The 19984-nt window shown below is 40.4% G+C and overlaps 1 protein-coding gene across 1 annotated transcript in view; it reads left to right on the plus strand.

Moving 5' to 3' along the window:
- The window catches only part of jazf1b (JAZF zinc finger 1b), a 30361-nt gene extending 13386 nt beyond the window's left edge, over nt 1–16975 (plus strand). The window contains exons 2-5 of the mRNA XM_061953660.1: nt 2816–2888; nt 8378–8574; nt 8654–8823; nt 14163–16975. Of these exons, the coding sequence (XP_061809644.1) occupies nt 2816–2888; nt 8378–8574; nt 8654–8823; nt 14163–14342 (620 nt within the window). The 3' untranslated portion in view covers nt 14343–16975. The remainder of the gene's footprint in view (nt 1–2815; nt 2889–8377; nt 8575–8653; nt 8824–14162) is intronic.
- The last annotated feature ends 3009 nt before the right edge of the window (nt 16976–19984 follow it).

A 19984-nucleotide genomic window follows, 5' to 3' on the forward strand; every position in this document is an offset into this window, starting at 1 on the left:
GAAAAATATACAGTTAATACAGGTGATCAGTATCGTTTGATCCCACTCATGGATGATCGGAATCAGAATCGGAAGCATAAAACCCTGATGGGAACATCCCTAATAACAAGGTCTAGTAAATAACATCCTCCATTTGTTTCCTGCTAAATTGTGGCCACCAAGGTAGACCACCTGTGTAGTTTGATAAAAGGAGTTGCCATCTCAATTTGAGGCGCCTTTACCCTGGTCCATGACTGCTGGTGGCCCCTAATAAAATAGCAAAATCTGCAGGAAATCGGTCCCCAAAGACCATCCTTTTCCTCAGTGCCCCTTTGAGGTGTGTGAGATTTACAGTGTGTGGGAGCAGATTGATCCACTGCTGTTTGAGCGAGCTGACATCACGCTCATAGAAGCTCATTAGTGATGTTCTGGGAGGCACAACACGATTCTCTGGGCCGCTTCTAACGTTTGGCAGACGGATGGCGCTGTTGCCGACATCTTTCTGTGTCTGTAGATGGAAGGAGTGCTTCTCACCACATGGACCGCTAATGAAGCTGGTGGAAGGAAGCCGGCAGCGTTTCTCCACCACATGGGGGTAGCAGTCTTTCACGGCTCCGTCAGGCTGAGCTGCACAGCAAGCTTACGTTTTTATGGGCCATCTTTTCTCCCACATGGACGCCGCTGTGAGGAGCGTTTGAAGTCAGGCCTGCTCCACCTCAGGGTGTGGAGATTGGCTATTGTTGCGCTTTTAGCACCGCTGGACAACGTGGATGTCTGGTTCCCAGTGTAGTCATGAATGAGCAATGTGGTGGGTGTGTTGAAGAGTAGAACTCTTGTAGTGCAAAATGTTTGACTCAACAAAACGTAGCCCAAAGTTGGACTGCTTGGATTGTCTCATGTTTGTGGTCTCATAGCCAATCAGAGAACATATATACAGTAGTGATATATAGACCATGTAAATGAGTAGGCCTGGGCAATATGGCTGAAAACTGTCTCTTGATGCAAGTGTTTTATATCGGTTGATATCGATAATTATTGATATCTTTTATGACCTATCGAAAATAAGAACCAGGAGAAAAATTAAAAACAAAATGTTCTGGTCTGATTAGACAAAGATTGAACTTTTTGGTGTGAATGCCAGGCGTCATGTTTGGAGGAAACCAGGCAGTGCTCATCACCAAGCCAATGCCATCCATATAGTGAAGCATGGTGGTGGCAGCATCATGATGTGGGGATGTTTTTCAGCTGCAGGAACTGGGAGACTCGCCAGGATAGAGGGAAAGATGAAGGCAGCAATGTACAGAGACATCCTGGATGAAAACTAACGCTTCCTATCCAATCTGATGGAATGGGCGAAACTACCCAAAGATAGGTGTGCCAAACTTGTGGCATTGTATTCAAAAAGAATTGAGGCTGTAATTGCTGCCAAAAGTGCATCAACAAAGTATTGAGCAAAGGCTGTGAATACTTATGTACATATGATTTTTTTTGGTTTTTTGTTTTTAAAAATGTGAAAAAATATATATATATATATATTTTTTTACATTGTCATTATGGGGTATTGTCTGTAGAATTTTGAAGACAAAAATACATGTATTCCATTTTGGAATTGGGCTGAAACATAACAAAATGTGGAAAAAGCTAAGCGGTGTGAAAATTTTCCGGATGAAATGTACATATGAACATTGAGCCAACCCATTGTTATGTCGTTGAATGTGAATAAGTAATAACATAAATGAATATATATATTATTACATTCCTGTTAGCTTTTAATATTGCTAGCGATTAGCACTCCATTTGTCAGCTAGCGATTAGTGGTCTAGTTGTCAGATAGCGATTGGTGCATTTGTTGCCAGCTAACAAATAGCACTCTAGTTGGGGGACACCAAATGCCTTTGCAGATTTAAATGGAGCACGCTCTCACAGAAAGGAGAAGCCTAGCTTGGAGTCGCAAGACATGATAGGCAAGAGCATTGATTTAACGATTGTCTTTTTAAAAATGTATTAATTAATCGTATTCCGATTTAAAATTGATTAATCGTGCAGCCCTAATGCTAACCGCTAAACGAGAGCTCTTGCATGTAAGCAAGGGTGGGCGGATCAGTCGCTAACCTTTTGTTAAATAGCTACCTGCACTCAGTTCCAGTTACAGAACATTTAAGGCTCATTTTGAATAGCTCACTTGAAGGAACATAATGCGGAAGACCATGTTGTGAGTTGTCCAGTGAAAGGTTGTACAAATACTTTCAAGGTAATATCCTCATGTACCGCTCACATGTCTCGGAAACACAGGCATTTTACAGATACGAGTATTGGTGACAGGGCGGTACCGTGGAGCAGTGGTTAACGCTTGTACCTCACAGTGAGAAGGTTGTGGGTTCGATTCCTGAACACAGAAAGACCCATGTTCTCCCCTGGTGCTGCAGCTTTCTCCCAACTCCATTGGCAACACTAAAATTGGCCCTAAATTGTTTTACGGTGAAATCATGGCAACCACAGCTGCCAGTATTTTACCGTAATTTGTGCATTTTTTTTTTTTTTTACAGTGTATACGTAATATAACCAAGGTAATTTAGGTTATCTACTGTTTTTTGGTTTGCAGGAATCCCCTGCATTTACTACTGTGATAAACTATTTTGGATTTTATGGTGTTTTACTCTTGCTATTCTGCCATAGTTTTTACGGTCATGTTTTACAGTGTACTCTCAAGTATATCCAAGTTTCATTTGGACAGTCTTGCTACTTGAAAAGAGGTGCTATAATGTGTGTGATACAGTAATGTATCATTGCATATATTTATGCTATTAACCATCCTTGTTTGCTTCTTCTTGCTCAGACACAGACCCTCGCCTTCTGGAGAAGCAGGAGCAGCAGCAGCCCACCTATGTGGCCCTCAGCTACATCAACAGGTAAACAAAGCCTTCGAGCGGACAGCCAACCCCTTTTCACGTCATCTGGTGGCTCCTTGAAGGAGTTGCATTTTGTAGCTGGCTTGTGTTTACTGCATCAAGTCAGCTTTGATAAGAGGAGAAGGGAGTCGTGTTGTTTTTATTAATTTTTTTAAGCTGCCTCCCAGCCTGCATGGACATAAGTTTATGTGGTTATGGCTTCACTTGTTAATTCTGCTTTTGCTTTAACAATTTTTATGACGTGCCCTTGAGCTCACTGTCCATAAATTTGTCTACATCTTTTTGATGGAATTGGAGATCAAGGAGGTTTTTCTCTTTAAAAACCTCAAGTCATTAGACACAAAACACAAGTGTTGTTGTAAGATATTTTTTAAACATAAAACTGCTCCTTTTTGATATCCCAAAACCTATTCTAATTGTGCCAAAATCAGCTAATTGCTTTGTTTGTGTACATTTTATTTAAGGGTAGGGATGTCCCGATCCAGGTTTTTGCACTTCCGATCCGATACCGATATTGTTTTTGCATTTCCGATCCGATACAGATACTGACCGATACCGATACTGGCCTATCCGAGCATGTATTAAAGTTTAAAGTTATTTAGCCTACTTAGTTATCAGAATCATGTTGAAAAGGGTTTTAGTACTCTTGATAACAACTAGCCAGCTGAATTAGGGGAGTTTGAATAATACACAATGGTTGGTAACAAGAAACTGACCTGTTTATTCAAGGATAAACACAAAATAGACAAAATTATACATGACAAACAGAAATGGCATCATTAAACTAGGGCTGGGCGATATGGCCTTTTTTTAATATTGCGATATTTTAAGGCCATATTGCGATACACAATATATATCTCGATATTTTGCCTTAGCCTTGAATGAACACTTGATGCATATAATCACAGCAGTAAGATGATTCTATGTGTTTTGATTGATTGATTGAGACTTTTATTAGTAGGTTGCACAGTGAAGTACATATTCCGTACAATTGACCACTAAATGGTAACACCCCAATAAGTTTTTCAACTTGTTTAAGTCGGGGTCCACTTAAATTGATTCATGATACAGATATATACTATCAGATATATACTATCATCATAATACAGTCATCACACAAGATAATCACATTGAATTATTTACATTATTTATAATCCGGGGTGTGGAGGGGAGCGCCGGATGTAAGTGTCAAAAAGACAGCCAAAAGAGTTTGATATGAGAATAAATCTAAAGTTAAAATATAGGGTAGAAATGCACCCATTTGCAGGAAATGTAGTCTTGATTTTCAAAATTTTCTTTCAAGGCTTGCATGTCTACATTAAAACATTCTTCTTCACACTGCATTAATATATGCTACTTTTAAACTTTCATGCAGAGAAGGAAATCACAACTAAAAAAATCACTATTTTTTTTCATACGGTGTTGATGTGGAAATGTTTGCTTCGGCATTTTGATGGTGTGGGCGTGTGGCACCGAATGGAGATAAGCGTCTCGACAGACGTCACAATATTTTAACAATGATGACGAAAACTGTTTTCTCTGTCGTGTCTGTGTGTCGAAAATTGTTATGCGCTTATTTTTTTATTAGATTTTGTGCGTGGCATAGATTTGCTATGCGCAGAGGACGCTTAAACAGTGCGCAATTGCACAGGCGAGCACCTTAGAGGGAGCGTTGCTCGCACGGCTGCGCTAGCATCACAGCTAACGTTAGCCATGCTGCTACCGCTCTGCTCGGGGAGGACGTATACATATGTGACGTATGTCGTGACAGTATGTGACGTGTGTAAAAAGGTGCACTTGCTGTCTGTGAGAGGGAGACACAGGAAAGAGTGAGAAGAGCCTGTCGTGTAATGCCAGCAGCTAAAAGCAACTGCGTGAGAATTCACAGACATGTGGATGTGTTGAAGGTGTGCTGGAAAATGCGGAACGGAAATTACGGAGCAGCAGAAAAGTGGAATGTATTATTTAAATCGGTGCGTTGGAAAACACGGACCGGAGTTTTTTTTTAAACTGGATCTGGATCGGCATTTTCCCATGCCTTGCCGATACACAATTTTTGGCAAATATCGGCAGCCGATCCGATCCAAATATCGGATCGGGACATCCCTATTTAAGGGTGTCCAAATTAATTAATTACAGCATTTAATGCGTAATGAGCCTGATCTACTAAAAGTGTGTGTATTAAAACACGTGCAAACTTCATATCACACGCAAAGCTGATTTACTAAACTTGTGCTAAGAGGATTGGGTCTCTGAAAGGCAGTGACTTGCGGTGAGGTTCATGGTTGGTGAGGCACTGACTTCATCACAGTCAGATTTACAAACATATGGACCCTAAAGAGTATCTTATTCACTATTTGATTGGCAGCAGTTAACGGGTTATGTTTAAAAGCTCATACCAGCATTCTTCCCTGCTTGGCACTCAGCATCAAGGGTTAGAATTGGGGGTTAAATCACCAAAAATGATTCCCGGGCGTGGCGTCGCTGCTGCCCACTGCTCCCCTCACCTCCCAGGGGGTGATCAAGGGGATGGGTCAAATGCAGAGGACAAGTTTCACCACACCTAGTGTGTGTGTGACAATCATTGGTACTTTAACTTAACTTTAACTTTACACATACAAACTGTAGCACACAAAAAAGCACATTTAATAAAAAAATAAAAAAACGTTATTATGGTCTTACCTTTACTTATAAATGAAGTCCATGCGCCGCTCCTTTTGAACAAACGCATCGATAACTTGTTTATAGAAGTCTTCCTTATCTTTCTTCAGTTTTTAAAGTCTCTCTGTCTCGATGGAGATCTTCCTTTAAGTATTACCTCCTGCTTCGATTGAAAGTCCAGTTTAGAAAACTGTTTTATTTTAGATATGTAATCCTCCATGTTAATAGTCCAGGCGAGAGGAAAAAATAAACGATCGCTGCTAACTGTTGCTGCTTGTTGTCACTTCTTCTGCAGCCGAGTAGTCGCAAGAATGATCTCTGGGATCACTAGCGCCCTCTACCACCAGGAGGCGGGATTACTGCGAGCCTCACACAGTGCGTCTTTTGCAGCCGTTTTATGATTGCTCAGCACAAGAAATACGTTACACACATACAGTTGTTGACAAAATACACTGTACATTATATACCTCAGCTAACTAAACTATGGAAATGTATATTATAATTCATATAGCAATACGGTCTCAATGCACAGCAGGCCAGCAGTTAGCCGAGTCCGCAATCCATGGTGAGGCTCAACTGGCTGCTGACTCACCGCAAGTCTCTTCTCAGTATTTGAACGGCAAATGTGAAAATTCAGCGATTTTGAATAAAAATAATCTAAAACTGGTGAAGTTAAATGGAAAATAACTTTATAGTATAATCACTGGATACATATAACAATTTAATTAATTTTTTTTCTTTTTACATTTTTTTTCTTTCCATGATGGCACGTGAGGCCCCGCCTCACCTGCCTCCCCTGACTGCACGTCACTGCTGAAAGGGTACCTGTTATGCAAACCAACTTTGCTTACATATTGGTACCTGTTTGTGTGTATTTAGGATCTTCAAATTTGAAATCAAACCATAGAGGCATGGGGGAGATATTTATAAAACAATCTTGCCTTTCTTCATACTTCCTACAAACGATCCATTTAGAATTTGTCCAATTTGTGACGTCAGCGGATATCTCCATGGTAGAAATGTACTTGTAGTCTGACGTTTGTAGTCGCTATCCTCTTGTTGTGCGGCAGACTGGCTCGTACATGCACATGCATCCTCCGCTGTTGCCATTTCTAATACAAAGCAGCGTATAGTTATTACTTATAGCTGTCAGTAGACTCCATATGGAAGCTCTAAAAACTACAACATGGATGGCGGGAAAAAGACGTAGTCGAAGTGGAGGAACGTAAATAAGACCGCCCACAAAACGGCTCATCCTAAAGAGAAGGTCAGAAAGCGGCTTGACGATGGACTGTAAAACATCATCTATGCAACATTTTGGCCAAAGAACCACCGTTACACGTTATGGAGATCACAAGGAAGTGTTTTAAATGTAAACAAAAATTATAATATGACCCCTTTTAAGTGAGCGGACTAAGGAGAGCAAACCATTTAGCGTGTTTGTTTTCATGAATATGCAGAATATATGCTGATCATCAAAATGCTGAAAACACTGGAAGGAAAAATGCAATTCTATATATTCAGCACGCACTATGTGATTTGCCAACGCTGATCACTGTTTTGCAGGCAGTATTTTGCATCTTTATTTAGCGCGTATGAAAAATGTTTGCTCAAATTTTTTCGAAAACTTCAGTTTTTAACAATAATATCAAACTTTTTTAATTATCTGTGTTAGATAATGTTACAGTTTTAAATTAGTAAAATAACTTGTGTTATGTCAATGTATACAAATTGACAACTGTGACAATATGAAAAAAATAACATTACATGTTTAGTTTTTGTTTAGGGCTAAAGTTTATTGTAAAATGTAAAAAAAAAGATAATAATGTTTTGCCTTTTTAAGATGAAGTATTGTATCTCCTGTTTGGCTTTAGGGTATTGTTGAATAACTCCAAGTATATTATACACCTGTGACAAAATTACACATTGAAATGAAAACAATTAACATGGAAAAAACCCTCTTTGGAAAAATCCTGTATAGTTTCATAACACAACAAAACTTATGGAAAAAAATAAAAAATAAAAAAACATTTTTTTAAAGTCAGCCTTTTAGTCAGCCGAGTCATAAAAATGGGACCCATTGCCTCCCTGCTTGGCACTGAGCATCAAAAGTTGGAATTGTGGGTTAAATCACCAAATGATTCCCGAGCGTGGCACACGCTGCTGGTCACTGCTACCCTCACCTCCCAGGGGGTGAACATGGGGATAGGTCAAATGCAGAGAGCAAATTTCACCACGCCCAAGTGTGTGTGACGATCGTTGGGACTCGAACTTTTAACTTTATCGTTTATATCCTGTGGCTTAAATAGAAACACCTTGAATAAAAGGGTGTTTCTAGGCATTTTTTAGGTGAGATTAATTAACTACAGATAAGGATTAATTAATCGCTCAGTTCTTTGAATCACTTGAGAGAACTCATTTTCATGTCAATGTGCAATTGCGCAGCGGTAAATTTTTTACAAAATGTAACAAACCCTCCAATATCAAATTCTTTCTTTCATGACTATAAATGACATTTGTAGCGCTTTTAAAAGACATGCCAGCAGACTTCTAACGCATACTGTATTTCTTAAAAGTATTCTAATCATCAGACAAATAGCCAATGTTTTGTTTGATGGCGGACATGTTTTTCCACCGATTTGGGGAAATGTGTGCGGGACATCTGGAAAGAAGGTTTTGTCCAAAATGTCTTGGTAAGATGACATAAAATTCAGGAAGGAGGCACAGCAGTTTGAGAAGAAGAATGAAAAACATATTTTTCTAAGCAGTTCTGTATAAATGCAAAAAGAAATGATTTGTACCTTATGCTTTTTCATCTTTGGCCGCAGGTTCATGACAGAAGCTGCGAGGCGGGAGCATGAGGCGCTGAAGAAGAAGGTGCAGCCCAAGTTATCGGTGTCTCTGACGGGCAGCCTGTCCCGCAACAGCGTGTCTACGCCACCTCGCCACACCAGCGGGAACCTCACCCCTCCAGTCACCCCTCCCATCACCCCTTCCTCGTCCTTCCGCAGCAGCACGCCCACAGGTGAGCGTCCCACTCTCACACTGGGATTTTGCAGCTTCTCGTTGAAATAAACACGCTCCACTTCCGATTCCCCACACAGGCAGCGAGTGCGACGAGGAGGACGTCGACTTTGAGGAGTCCGACAGCGACGAGTCGTGGACCACGGAGAGCGCCATCAGCTCAGAATCCATCCTCAGCTCCATGTGCATGAACGGAGGCGACGAGAAGCCCTTCGCCTGCCCCGTGCCTGGCTGCAAGAAGAGATACAAGGTTTGCTCTTTACTTTTTAAACAGACCATCAATTCTATTCTATTCCTACATGGAACAGAAAATATTATGACAAGCAATGTATTGAATTACCATTATTTTCCATCCTGCGGGAAGAAAGTTCTCATTTGCTCACAATTAATATATATATAAAAATATTACTAGTATGAAATGTTCATTATTAGGAGAAGCAAAAATAATATAAAAAAAGTCCTCATAGAACAATACAGTAATTATTGCAAGAATAAAATCTATTGAAGAGAACATTTTGTTTTACAAGGATAAAGTAATGATATAATACAAAATAAAGGCATCATAAAAAAAATATTACAGGAATTGAAAGTTTGCAAGAAAATAAATTCCTCGTGAAGAATAAATTAATAATGAATATAGCAATACTAAAAAAAAAGCCTTATACAAAAATAAAGATAATGAAATGGCATTATTACAAGAAACCGTCTTAATATACATGAACAAAGGGAATAAGCGGTAGAAAATGGATGGATGGATGGAATATACTGTATAACGATGGCAAAAGTATCCATCTTTATGACAATATTTTTTTGTTTTTTCGGAAAGTTCTCATTTTACAATAATAAAAATAATAATAAATAAATCACGAAGAAACTAATAACAAAAATTTCCTCAGAATAACTTTAAAGAATCCATCCATCTTCTTCCGCTTATCCGAGGTCGGGTCGCGGGGGAAGCAGCCTAAGCAGGGAAGCCCAGACTTCCCTCTCCCCAGCCACTTCGTCCAGCTCTTCCTGTGGGACCCCGAGGCGTTCCCAGGCCAGCCGGGAGACATAGTCTTCCCAACGTGTCCTGGGTCTTCCCCGTGGCCTCCTACCGGTCGGACGTGCCCTAAACACCTCCCTAGGGAGGCGTTCGGGTGGCATCCTGACCAGATGCCCGAACCACCTCATCTGGCTCCTCTCGATGTGGAGGAGCAGCGGCTTTACTTTGAGCTCCCCCCGGATGGCAGAGCTTCTCACCCTATCTCTAAGGGAGAGCCCCGCCACCCGGCGGAGGAAACTCATTTCGGCCGCTTGTACCCGTGATCTTGTCCTTTCGGTCATAACCCAAAGCTCATGACCATAGGTGAGGATGGGAACGTAGATCGACCGGTAAATCGAGAGCTTTGCCTTCCGGCTCAGCTCCTTCTTCACCACAACGGATCGATACAGCGTCCGCATTACTGAAGACGCCGCACCGATCCGCCTGTCGATCTCACGATCCACTCTTCCCTCACTCGTGAACAAGACTCCGAGGTACTTGAACTCCTCCACTTGGGGCAAGATCTCCTCCCCAACCCGGAGATGGCACTCCACCCTTTTCCGAGCGAGAACCATGGACTCGGACTTGGAGGTGCTGATTCTCATCCCAGTCGCTTCACACTCGGCTGCGAACAGAATGAATAAACTAATATTAAAAAAACTTTTTATACAAAAATGAAAACATAATATTACGATAATGAAGTGAAATCAAGAAACCCTCTCGTTTTACATGAACAATATAATATGATGAGGGAAAAAGTGTACATTTTTATGATGATATACATTTTTTTAAGTCCTCATTTTACAAGAATAATAAATAAATAATAAATGAAGTAATACAATAAAATGTACTTATTATACAATAATAATAAAGTAATACTAAAAAAATACATATATAAATAGATAGTAGAGATGCGCGGATAGGCAATTATTTCATCCGCAACCGCATCACAAAAGTCGCCATCCACCCGATCTAACATTTAATCAAACCGCACCCGCCCGTTGTTATATATCTAATATAGACGATGCAAGGCATTAGTGAGGTTATAAAGCTTTTGCCTGTTAAAGAAAGGAGACTGATCCAATGCAGCACAGACATTCGCGTGCCACGCTGTCACGGCCCAGACGCACACCAGTTCGCAATCATCTGGGAGCCGCGCTGAGCGCACCTCCAAGCCCGTAGAGGTGCGATGTCCCTCGCACCCGCGGGGGCTCGCGCCCGAGGCTTCAGCGCGCACCGCGGCGGCCATCCTACTCGTCGCGGCAGGTAAGCTGCGCGGGCGGAGCGCGCGGAGTGACCCCTGTTACGAGCCCCCGGCCACGGGGGTTGCGGGCAGGTAAGCTGCTTACCTGCTGCGCATGACGCCGGCCGCAGCGAAGGCGGACGAGGCGGGGTGTCGGTGCGGTGGTGAACCTGGACGTGCGTCGGGCCCTTCTCGTGGATCACCTCAGCTACGGCTCCCGGTGGGGCCCTCTCGGGGGAAGGGGGCCTCGGTCCCGGACCCCGGCGAGGCGTCCCTTCTCCGCTCCGTAAAAGTGTCCATCTCTTTTTTTTCTTCTTCTTCTGTTGTGGCATATGCTGCAGGTGCTTGCTCGTTTTTCGTATGTGGGTAACAACATTTAACTATGTATATATATTTCCGAATTGGTTTAACTGCCACCCGCCTGAATCTATTTAAAATCAAATTTTTTATTTATTTCAACCGCCCGACCCGACCCGCGGATAAAATCTAATTTTTTTTTATTTCAACCGCCCGACCCGCGGATAATCCGCGGACTCCGCGGTTGTGTCCGCGCATCTCTGATATATATATATATATATATATATATATATATATATATATATATATATATATATATATATATATATATATATATATATATATACATATATATACATATATATACATACATATATATATATATATATATATATATATATATATATACATATATATATATATATATATATATATATATATATATATATACATATATATATATACATATATATACATATATATATATATATATATACATATATATATATACATATATATACATATATATATATATATATATATATATATATATATATATATATATATATATATATATATATATATATATAAATAAAGTACCGGTTCCCGGGCATGACGGTGTGTCGTGAAATTGCTGGTTTTACGAGCAGAGGAGCATGTTCGGCAGCGCACAATCACGGAGTACCGTATTTTCCGCACTATAAGGCGCACCGGATTATTAGCCGCACCTTCAATGAATGGCATATTTCATAACTTTGTCCACCAATAAGCCGCCCCGGACTATAAGCCGCGCCTATGCTGCGCTAAAGGGAATGTCAAAAAAACAGTCAGATAGGTCAGTCAAACTTTAATAATATATTGAAAACCAGCGTTCTAACAACTCTGTCCCAAAATGTACGCAAATGTGCAATCACAAACATAGTAAAATTCAAAATAGTGCAGAGCAATAGCAACATAATGTTGCTCGAACGTTAATGTCACAACACACAAAATAAACATAGCGCTCACTTTCTGAAGTTATTCTTCATTCGTAAATCCTTCGTCTTCGGTGTCCGAAGTGAAAAGTTGGGCAAATGTGAGATCCAAAATGGACGGTTCCGTCTCGTCGAAGTCATCGGAGTCAGTGTCACTGTTATCCAGCAGTTCTGTGAATCCTGCCTTCCGGAAAGCTCGGACCACAGTTGTGACCGAAATATCTGCCCAGGCATTTACGATCCACTGGCAGATGTTGGCGTCGTCTGGCGCTGCCTCCGTCTTAGTGAATGTGTGTTCGCCTTCTGTCATCCATTGTTCCCACGCAGTTAGCAGTCTAGCTTCGAATGCCCTGTTGACACCAATATCTAGCGGCTGGAGGTCTTTTGTCAATCCACCCGGAATGACGGCGAGTATTGAATTAAGCGCGTAAGCGTGTCTCTTAAAGTGATGTTATGAGCTAGCAAATATAACAACTACACTACCCAGCATGCAACGATAGTTACGAGCATGCGCGGTAGCCCTGAGAAGCGTTGTATGCTGGCAGTTAGAATGTGGTTATGAGCACGCTGTGAGTAAACGTTGAGAACTCAGTTAACACGCCTCGTCTGCATTATTTATAATTAGACAGACAACACACTTAATAGGAGCCATTTTGGGGTCTTTACATAAACACACAAATGGAAATGAAACGTCACATATCCCAGCATGCACCGCGCGCTTCTTCGTCATCCACTGTTCCCACGCAGTTAGCAGTCTAGCTTCGAATGCCCTGTTGACACCAATATCTAGCGGCTGGAGGTCTTTTGTCAATCCACCCGGAATGACGGCGAGTATTTAATTAAGCGCGTAAGCGTGTCTCTCAATGTGATGTTATGAGCTAGCAAATATAACAACTACACTACCCAGCATGCAACGATAGTTACGAGCATGCGCGGTAGCCCTGAGAAGCGTTGTTGTATGCTGGGAGTTAGAATGTGGTTATGAGCACGCTGTGAGTAAACGTTGAGAACTCAGTTAACACGCCTCGTCTGCATTATTTATAATTAGACAGACAACACACTTAATAGGAGCCATTTTGGGGTCTTTACATAAACACACAAATGGAAATGAAACGTCACATATCCCAGCATGCACCGCGCTTCTTCTTTTTCCGGGGGCGGGTGGTTGCTTACAGTACAAGAAGAAGCGCTTCCTGTTCTATGGGGGCGGGTGCTTACCTTGGCGGTTGCTTGCGTAGAAGAAGAAGCGCTTCCTGCTCTACCGGGAAAAAAGATGGCGGCTGTTTACCGAAGTTGCGAGAACGAAACTTTATGAAAATGAATCTTAATATTTATCCATATATAAAGCGCACCGGGTTAAAAGCCGCACTGTCAGCTTTTGAGTAAATTTGTGGTTTTTAGGTGCGGCTAATGGTGCGGAAAATACGGTACTTAGAAGCAGACACAGTTTGTGGACAGAAAAGAGAGAACAGACGCATTTTGGCCTGAAAACTGACGATAAAGGTGAAGTTATAACACTGTAGCGCCCTCAGGAAGAGGTGCTTTAAGACATGGCTAGCTAGCTAGCAGCGAACATCCGTCTGCAGTGTTTTAGCTACTGCTAAATCACTAATCCTGGTCTCCATGGCGACAAATAAAGTATGTTTTTTGCAAGTGTGTGTGTGTGTGTGTGGGTGCGTGCGCGTATATATATATATAAATGTGTGTATGTTTATATGTATGTGTATATATATGTATGTATGTATATATATATATATATATATATATATATATATACACATACATACATATATATAATTTTTTTTTTTTTTTTTTTTTTTTTTTTTTTTGGGACCCCTGATTTATATAGTCAAAGTCTTACATATTTGAGTTCCACTCATGAAAAATGGGAGCAAGAACAAAAGTGTTGCGTTTATATTTGTGTCCAGTATATTTAAATATCATTTTGGAAGGTCTTTTGTTAAATAAGAAACCGTCAATGTATTTCCATGTGACGTGGATGGAGCTGGTACTTTGTGTAAAACCATGTCGTTCTCTACCTTCCCTCCCAGAATGTCAACGGGATCAAATATCACGCCAAGAATGGCCACAGGACACAGATTCGGGTGCGCAAACCCTTCAAGTGCCGCTGCGGGAAGAGCTACAAGACATCTCAGGGTCTTCGTCATCACACCATCAACTTCCACCCGCCCATCTCCGCCGACATCATCCGCAAGCTGCAGCAGTCGTGAGGTCATAAGGTCATGCCTGAAGGTCAACATCACCAGCAGCAGTGTTTCTTCTTCACTCTGTCACACTATACGTCTTCTTTATTTGCATGCTTTGGAACCCACATGACTCATTAGGATTCATCCACGCTTCTTTTTAACTTTTGTATTTTGCACAGTCAAGCTATGAAAATGTCGAGTTTATTTTTAACGTATATTTTTTTGGGGGGGAGGGACCTATGGTGCTTGTTGGTGAAAGAAATCGCCTGACGTGTCGTTTTTCATCACCATGCCTTGTCAATGCCAAAAATACACCCCTTTTGAAGGCCACAACATTAGGTACACCAGCACAATAATGACTGAATAATTCCATGTGAGGATTTTAGCATGTGCCTAAAATTGTGGCCGGTCAGAGTACATCTCATTTTGTTATCGCCCATGTGTGAGCACCCAACTCAGGTGACGTTTGCAAGCATTTCAGCAACGTGTTCGAACAGTGTTTTAACTCCTCAATATCAAGCACTTTTTCTCTCTTAACAAGTTGCCAACCAATGAGCATTTTTGCCAACCTCACGTTCCTAGTTTATGTAAATATGAATAGTAGGGGTGTCTCAATACGATACTGATATTGGATAACGGTTCGATATCAGCAAAAGTGCCGGATGATATCGGCTACAAGCAGTCCTGCAGAGCGTTGACTTGGACAGCCAGTTATCATCTAAATGTCCTCCAAAAAGCACACAAGGTTGGTCTATTTTTCTATTTTAGTCGAGACATTTACTAAAGGTAAACATGTAGTCTCTCTGTGCTAGCAGCTACACAACAGCTAAGCACACAAAGTAGAAGTGCTTAATAAGTGTTTAAAACAGGACATTTTTCAATATAAACAAGTATGAAATAATCATAGTTTCATATTACCGATACGAAAAGTCTACAAGGCAGGAGTGTCTTAGAAAGTGTCCAGTAACAAACGTGTCTGCATCATCTTATAACTTACTGTGACATGAGTCTAACTTCATGAATCGTGATGGCCAAAGAAACAATTACCACTCCACTTCAACTTAATGATTGCGTAAGTCTATTCCAGATGGTTAATAATAAATAGGTTTGTGTTTTTCACACCTGCCATCAGTCTCATTTCCCTTTCGCCTAATTTCAGTAGATCAAACATTTTCCAACATTCCACTCTACAAGATGAAAGTGTGTATTATGATTCCTGCTGATATCGTATTTGGATAAATATCTGTATTGACCAAAAGGCTCCAATATCAGTATTGGAAATGAAATAGTTGTATTGGGACAGCCCTAATAAAACGAAAATGAAAGTATACAAGAGCTACTGTATACCGACAGTTTGGCAGTCAAAGTTTCCAGTTTTGTGATGTTTGTCTTTGTCTTGAATCGTCAACCATTCCAGAATCCAGATGGTGTCAGTGGAGGCAGATGTTGGAGCAGGGGTGTCTGAACAAAACGTGGCTACAGGGACCATTTTTACTTTTGCAAGCTTTTTTATTTTTATTTTTATTTTTTAATTGATTCTTAGCATATTCTGAGAGAGTCAACAATTCATTATTAATAGAATGTCATATCTCAAAGACTATAAAAATGGGACCTATTACCTCCCTGCTTGGCACTCAGCATCAAGGGTTGGAATTGGGGGTTATATCACCAAAAATTATTCCCGGGCGCGTCACCGCTGCTGCCCACTGCTCCCCTCACCTCCCAGGGGGTGAACAAGGGGATGGGTCATATGCAGAGGACAAATTTCACCACACCTAGTGTGTGTGTGACAATCATTGGTACTTTAACTAAAAACTATATTATGAGTAGTGCTGTCAAAAGATTGTTTTTTAATCAGATCAAGCACTTTTGATATGGATTAATCGCAGCAAAGTAATCAGTTTCTTAAGTTAAATAACTTCAAAAAAGACCCCAATATTTGGACACAAATGCAATTTGATAGTCAGAATATCATACAGGGACGCATTTTAAATGTGTTGCTTGAATGCACTACATTTATTTGCTCAAAACATGCGGACAGTTTTAATTCAAGTCCAGTGCGGGTGTATTTTTAAGTGAAATTTGCACATTCGGAGTCTCTGCAATTATCTGATGTTTGCATTGACCTGACTGTACAACAACACACACCTTTTTGGTAACCATTTGTGGTTAAAATAAACTGTGAGATTAATCTGCGTATATGCATGATTAATTGTGGTTAATCACAATTTAATGCATTATATTTCACAACCCTAATTTGGAGATATTACGGCATCATGCGACCCTCGTGAGTAGTTTGGACACCCCTGCATTCCTGATGTCTATTTGTAGTTGTGAAGCTGTGTTCTAAGAGCTAAAGGAGGCCTTTGCACTACACTAGTTTTCATGGTATTAAAAACAAAAAGTGCCACCAATCATGTTTTAGAAATCTATTTTTCACTGCATGGCATGGGTGTTTGCATTTTGATGGAGAGTTGTGACAGTGTTGTACTGCCAGACGTCTTTAATAAGCGTGTACAGTGAATGTATTATGCTTCAAGTGCATTAAATTATATTTTCATATGTTTCTGGAGGAGGGGTGGTAAAAAAAAAGACTATAATGTAAAGAAGGTATTCATGTTTAAAAAAAATAAAAATAAAACAAGCTGCTTCATGTACATTTTTGTTATGTTTGGAATAAAAAGGTGTTCGGATGTTTCAAACTTTATTGGTTTATTTAGGAGGGGAAACGTGTACTTGGATAAAATAACTGAGAGAATTGAAAAAAGCACACATTGACTAAAGGACCAGAAAAGTCACAAAGATACAAAAGAAATCCAGAGATTTAGAATAAAAGAGGAAATTTAAGATGTTAATGAAAAAAGAAAATATTACAATTAAAAAATAAATATTAAATGTTCTTACAATGCAAACAGATTAAATCATGTTTTCTATGAAAGCAAACTCCTAAAACTGAGATTAAGATTGACGATACACACTTGCTCTTAGGCTCCAAAAGTGTCATGAAAGAGGAATAAATATTGGTTTTAACATTCAAAGTTTGATATCTTAGACAACTCCATATTTAGCTACTGATATAAGGTTTTATATATTTATATTTATATATTGTATGGTTTTGTCAAATTATCTCTAAAATTGTATTATTATTTCTAAAAAAAAAAAATAAGTTGCAGAGTGGAATATTTGATGTTGGGTAATTACAGCCTTGAATAAGTCAATATTTCATGACAATAATTTATTTAAAAATATATATTTTACAGTGCCTACTGAGCTAGAAAGAGAACGCAGGCAGGACTTGGTTTTGTATACTGTGTGTGTATACATATATATAGATATATATACACAAACTCCAAAACAAGTGAAGTTGGCACGTTGTGTAAATCGTAAATAAATTGTTATTTTTTGCAAACATTAGCTTATTTGGGGGCTTCACGGTGGAAGAGGGGTTAGTGCATCTGCCTCACAATACGAAGGTCCTGAGTAGTCTTGGGTTCAATCCCGGGCTCGGGATCTTTCTGTGTGGAGTTTGCATGTCCTCCCCGTGACTGCGTGGGTTCCCTCCGGGTACTCCGGCTTCCTCCCACTTCCAAAGACATGCACCTGGGGATAAGTTGATTGGCAACACTAAATTGGCCCTAGTGTGTGGATGTGAGTGTGAATGTTGTCTGTCTATCTGTGTTGGCCCTGCGATGAGGTGGCGACTTGTCCAGGGTGTACTCCGCCTTCCGCCCGATTGTAGCTGAGATAGGCTCCAGCGCCCCCCGCAACCCCAAAGGGAATAAGCGGTAGAAAATGGATGGATGGATGGATAGCTTATTTGGAATTTGATGCCGGAAACATGTTTCAAAAAAGCTGGCACAAGTGGCAAAAAAGACGGAAAAAGTTGAGGAATGCTCATCAAACACTTATTTGGAACATCCCACAGGTGAACATGCTAATTGGCAACAGGTGGGTGCCATGATGGGGTATAAAAGTAGATTCCATGAAATGCTCAGTCATTCACAAACAAGGATGGGGCGAGGGTCACCACTTTGTCAACAAATGCGTGAGCAAAATGTCAAACAGTTTAAAAACAACATTTCCTAACGAGCTATTGCAAGGAATTTAGGGATTTCACCATCTACGGTCTGTAATATCATCAAAAGGTTCAGAGAATCTGAAGAAATCACTGCACGTAAGCGGCAAGGCCGAAAACCAACACTGAATGCCCGTGACCTTCGATCCCTCAGGCGGTACTGCATCAAAAAGCGACATCAGCGTGTAGAGGATATCACCACATGAGCTCAGGAACTCTTCAGAAAACCACTGTCAGTAACTACAGTTGGTCGCTACATCTGTAAGTGCGAGTTAAAACTACCATGCAAAACGAAAGCCGTTTATCAACAACACCCAGAAACGCCGCCGACTTCACTGGGACTGAGCTCATCTAAAATGGACTGATGCAAAGTGGAAAAGTGTTCTGTGTTCTGACGAGTCCACATTTCAATTTGTTTTTGGAAACTGTGGACGTCGTGTCCTCCGGACCAAAGAGGAAAATAACTATCCGGACCGTTCTAGGCACAATGTTCAAAAGCCAGCATCTGTGATGGTATGGGGGTGTATTAGTGCCCAAGACATGGGTAACTTACACATCTGTGAAGGCACCATTGATCCTGAAAGGTACATACAGGTTTTGGAGCAACATATGTTGCCATCTAAGCAACGTCTTTTTCAACAGCGTGGCTTCATAGTAAAAGAGTGCAGGTACTAGACTGGCCTGCTTGTAGTCCAGACCTGTCTCCCCTTGAAAATGTGTGGCGCATTATGAAGCCTAAAATACCACAAAGGAGACCCCCGGACTGTTGAACAACTTAAGCTGTACATCAAGCAAGAATGGGAAAGAATTCCACCTGAGAAGCTTCAAAAATTGGTCGCCTCAATTCCCAAACGTTTACTGAGTGTTGTTAAAAGGAAAGGCTATGTAACACACTGGTAAAAATGGCCCTGTGCCAACTTTTTTGCAATAAATATTAGGGCTGGGCAACGATTAAAAATTTTAATCATAATTAATCGCACTATTTCTCCGATTAATCACGATTAACTGCATTGTATACGCAAAACCCAATAATGAATTCAAAAGTAGTGTGTGGTATTTATTCTCCTAAATTTGTAACCATGTATGTTTTGATATATATGCGCTGTACTACTTTATAATACTTTATGTTGTCGTTCATTTGCACCTTTATTGGAATATTCTCCCATATGAACAAAAGCGCCAAAACATTTGATGTGCAAACACAATTTAAATCAGTACTTGTTAAACAGTAGCAGTTAAATAGCATATTTTATGATAAACCACTCAAAAATGTCAATACAAACATTCAAGTTTATTGCCACTGCCAGGGTATTTAAAGGGGAACATTATCACAATTTCAGGAGGGTTAAAACCATTAAAAATCAGTTCCCAGTGGCTTATTTTATTTTTCGAAGTTTTTTTCAAAATTTTACCCATCACGCAATATCCCTAAAAAAAGCTTCAAAGTGCCTGATTTTAACCATCGTTATATACACCCGTCCATTTTCCTGTGACGTCACATAGTGATGCCAACACAAACAAACATGGCGCATAGAACAGCAAGATATAGCGACATTAGCTCGGATTCAGACTCGGATTTCAGCGGCTTAAG

This window comes from Nerophis lumbriciformis, linkage group LG04, assembly GCF_033978685.3.
Source record: "Nerophis lumbriciformis linkage group LG04, RoL_Nlum_v2.1, whole genome shotgun sequence".
In the NCBI taxonomy this organism is placed as follows: Eukaryota; Metazoa; Chordata; class Actinopteri; order Syngnathiformes; family Syngnathidae; genus Nerophis; species Nerophis lumbriciformis.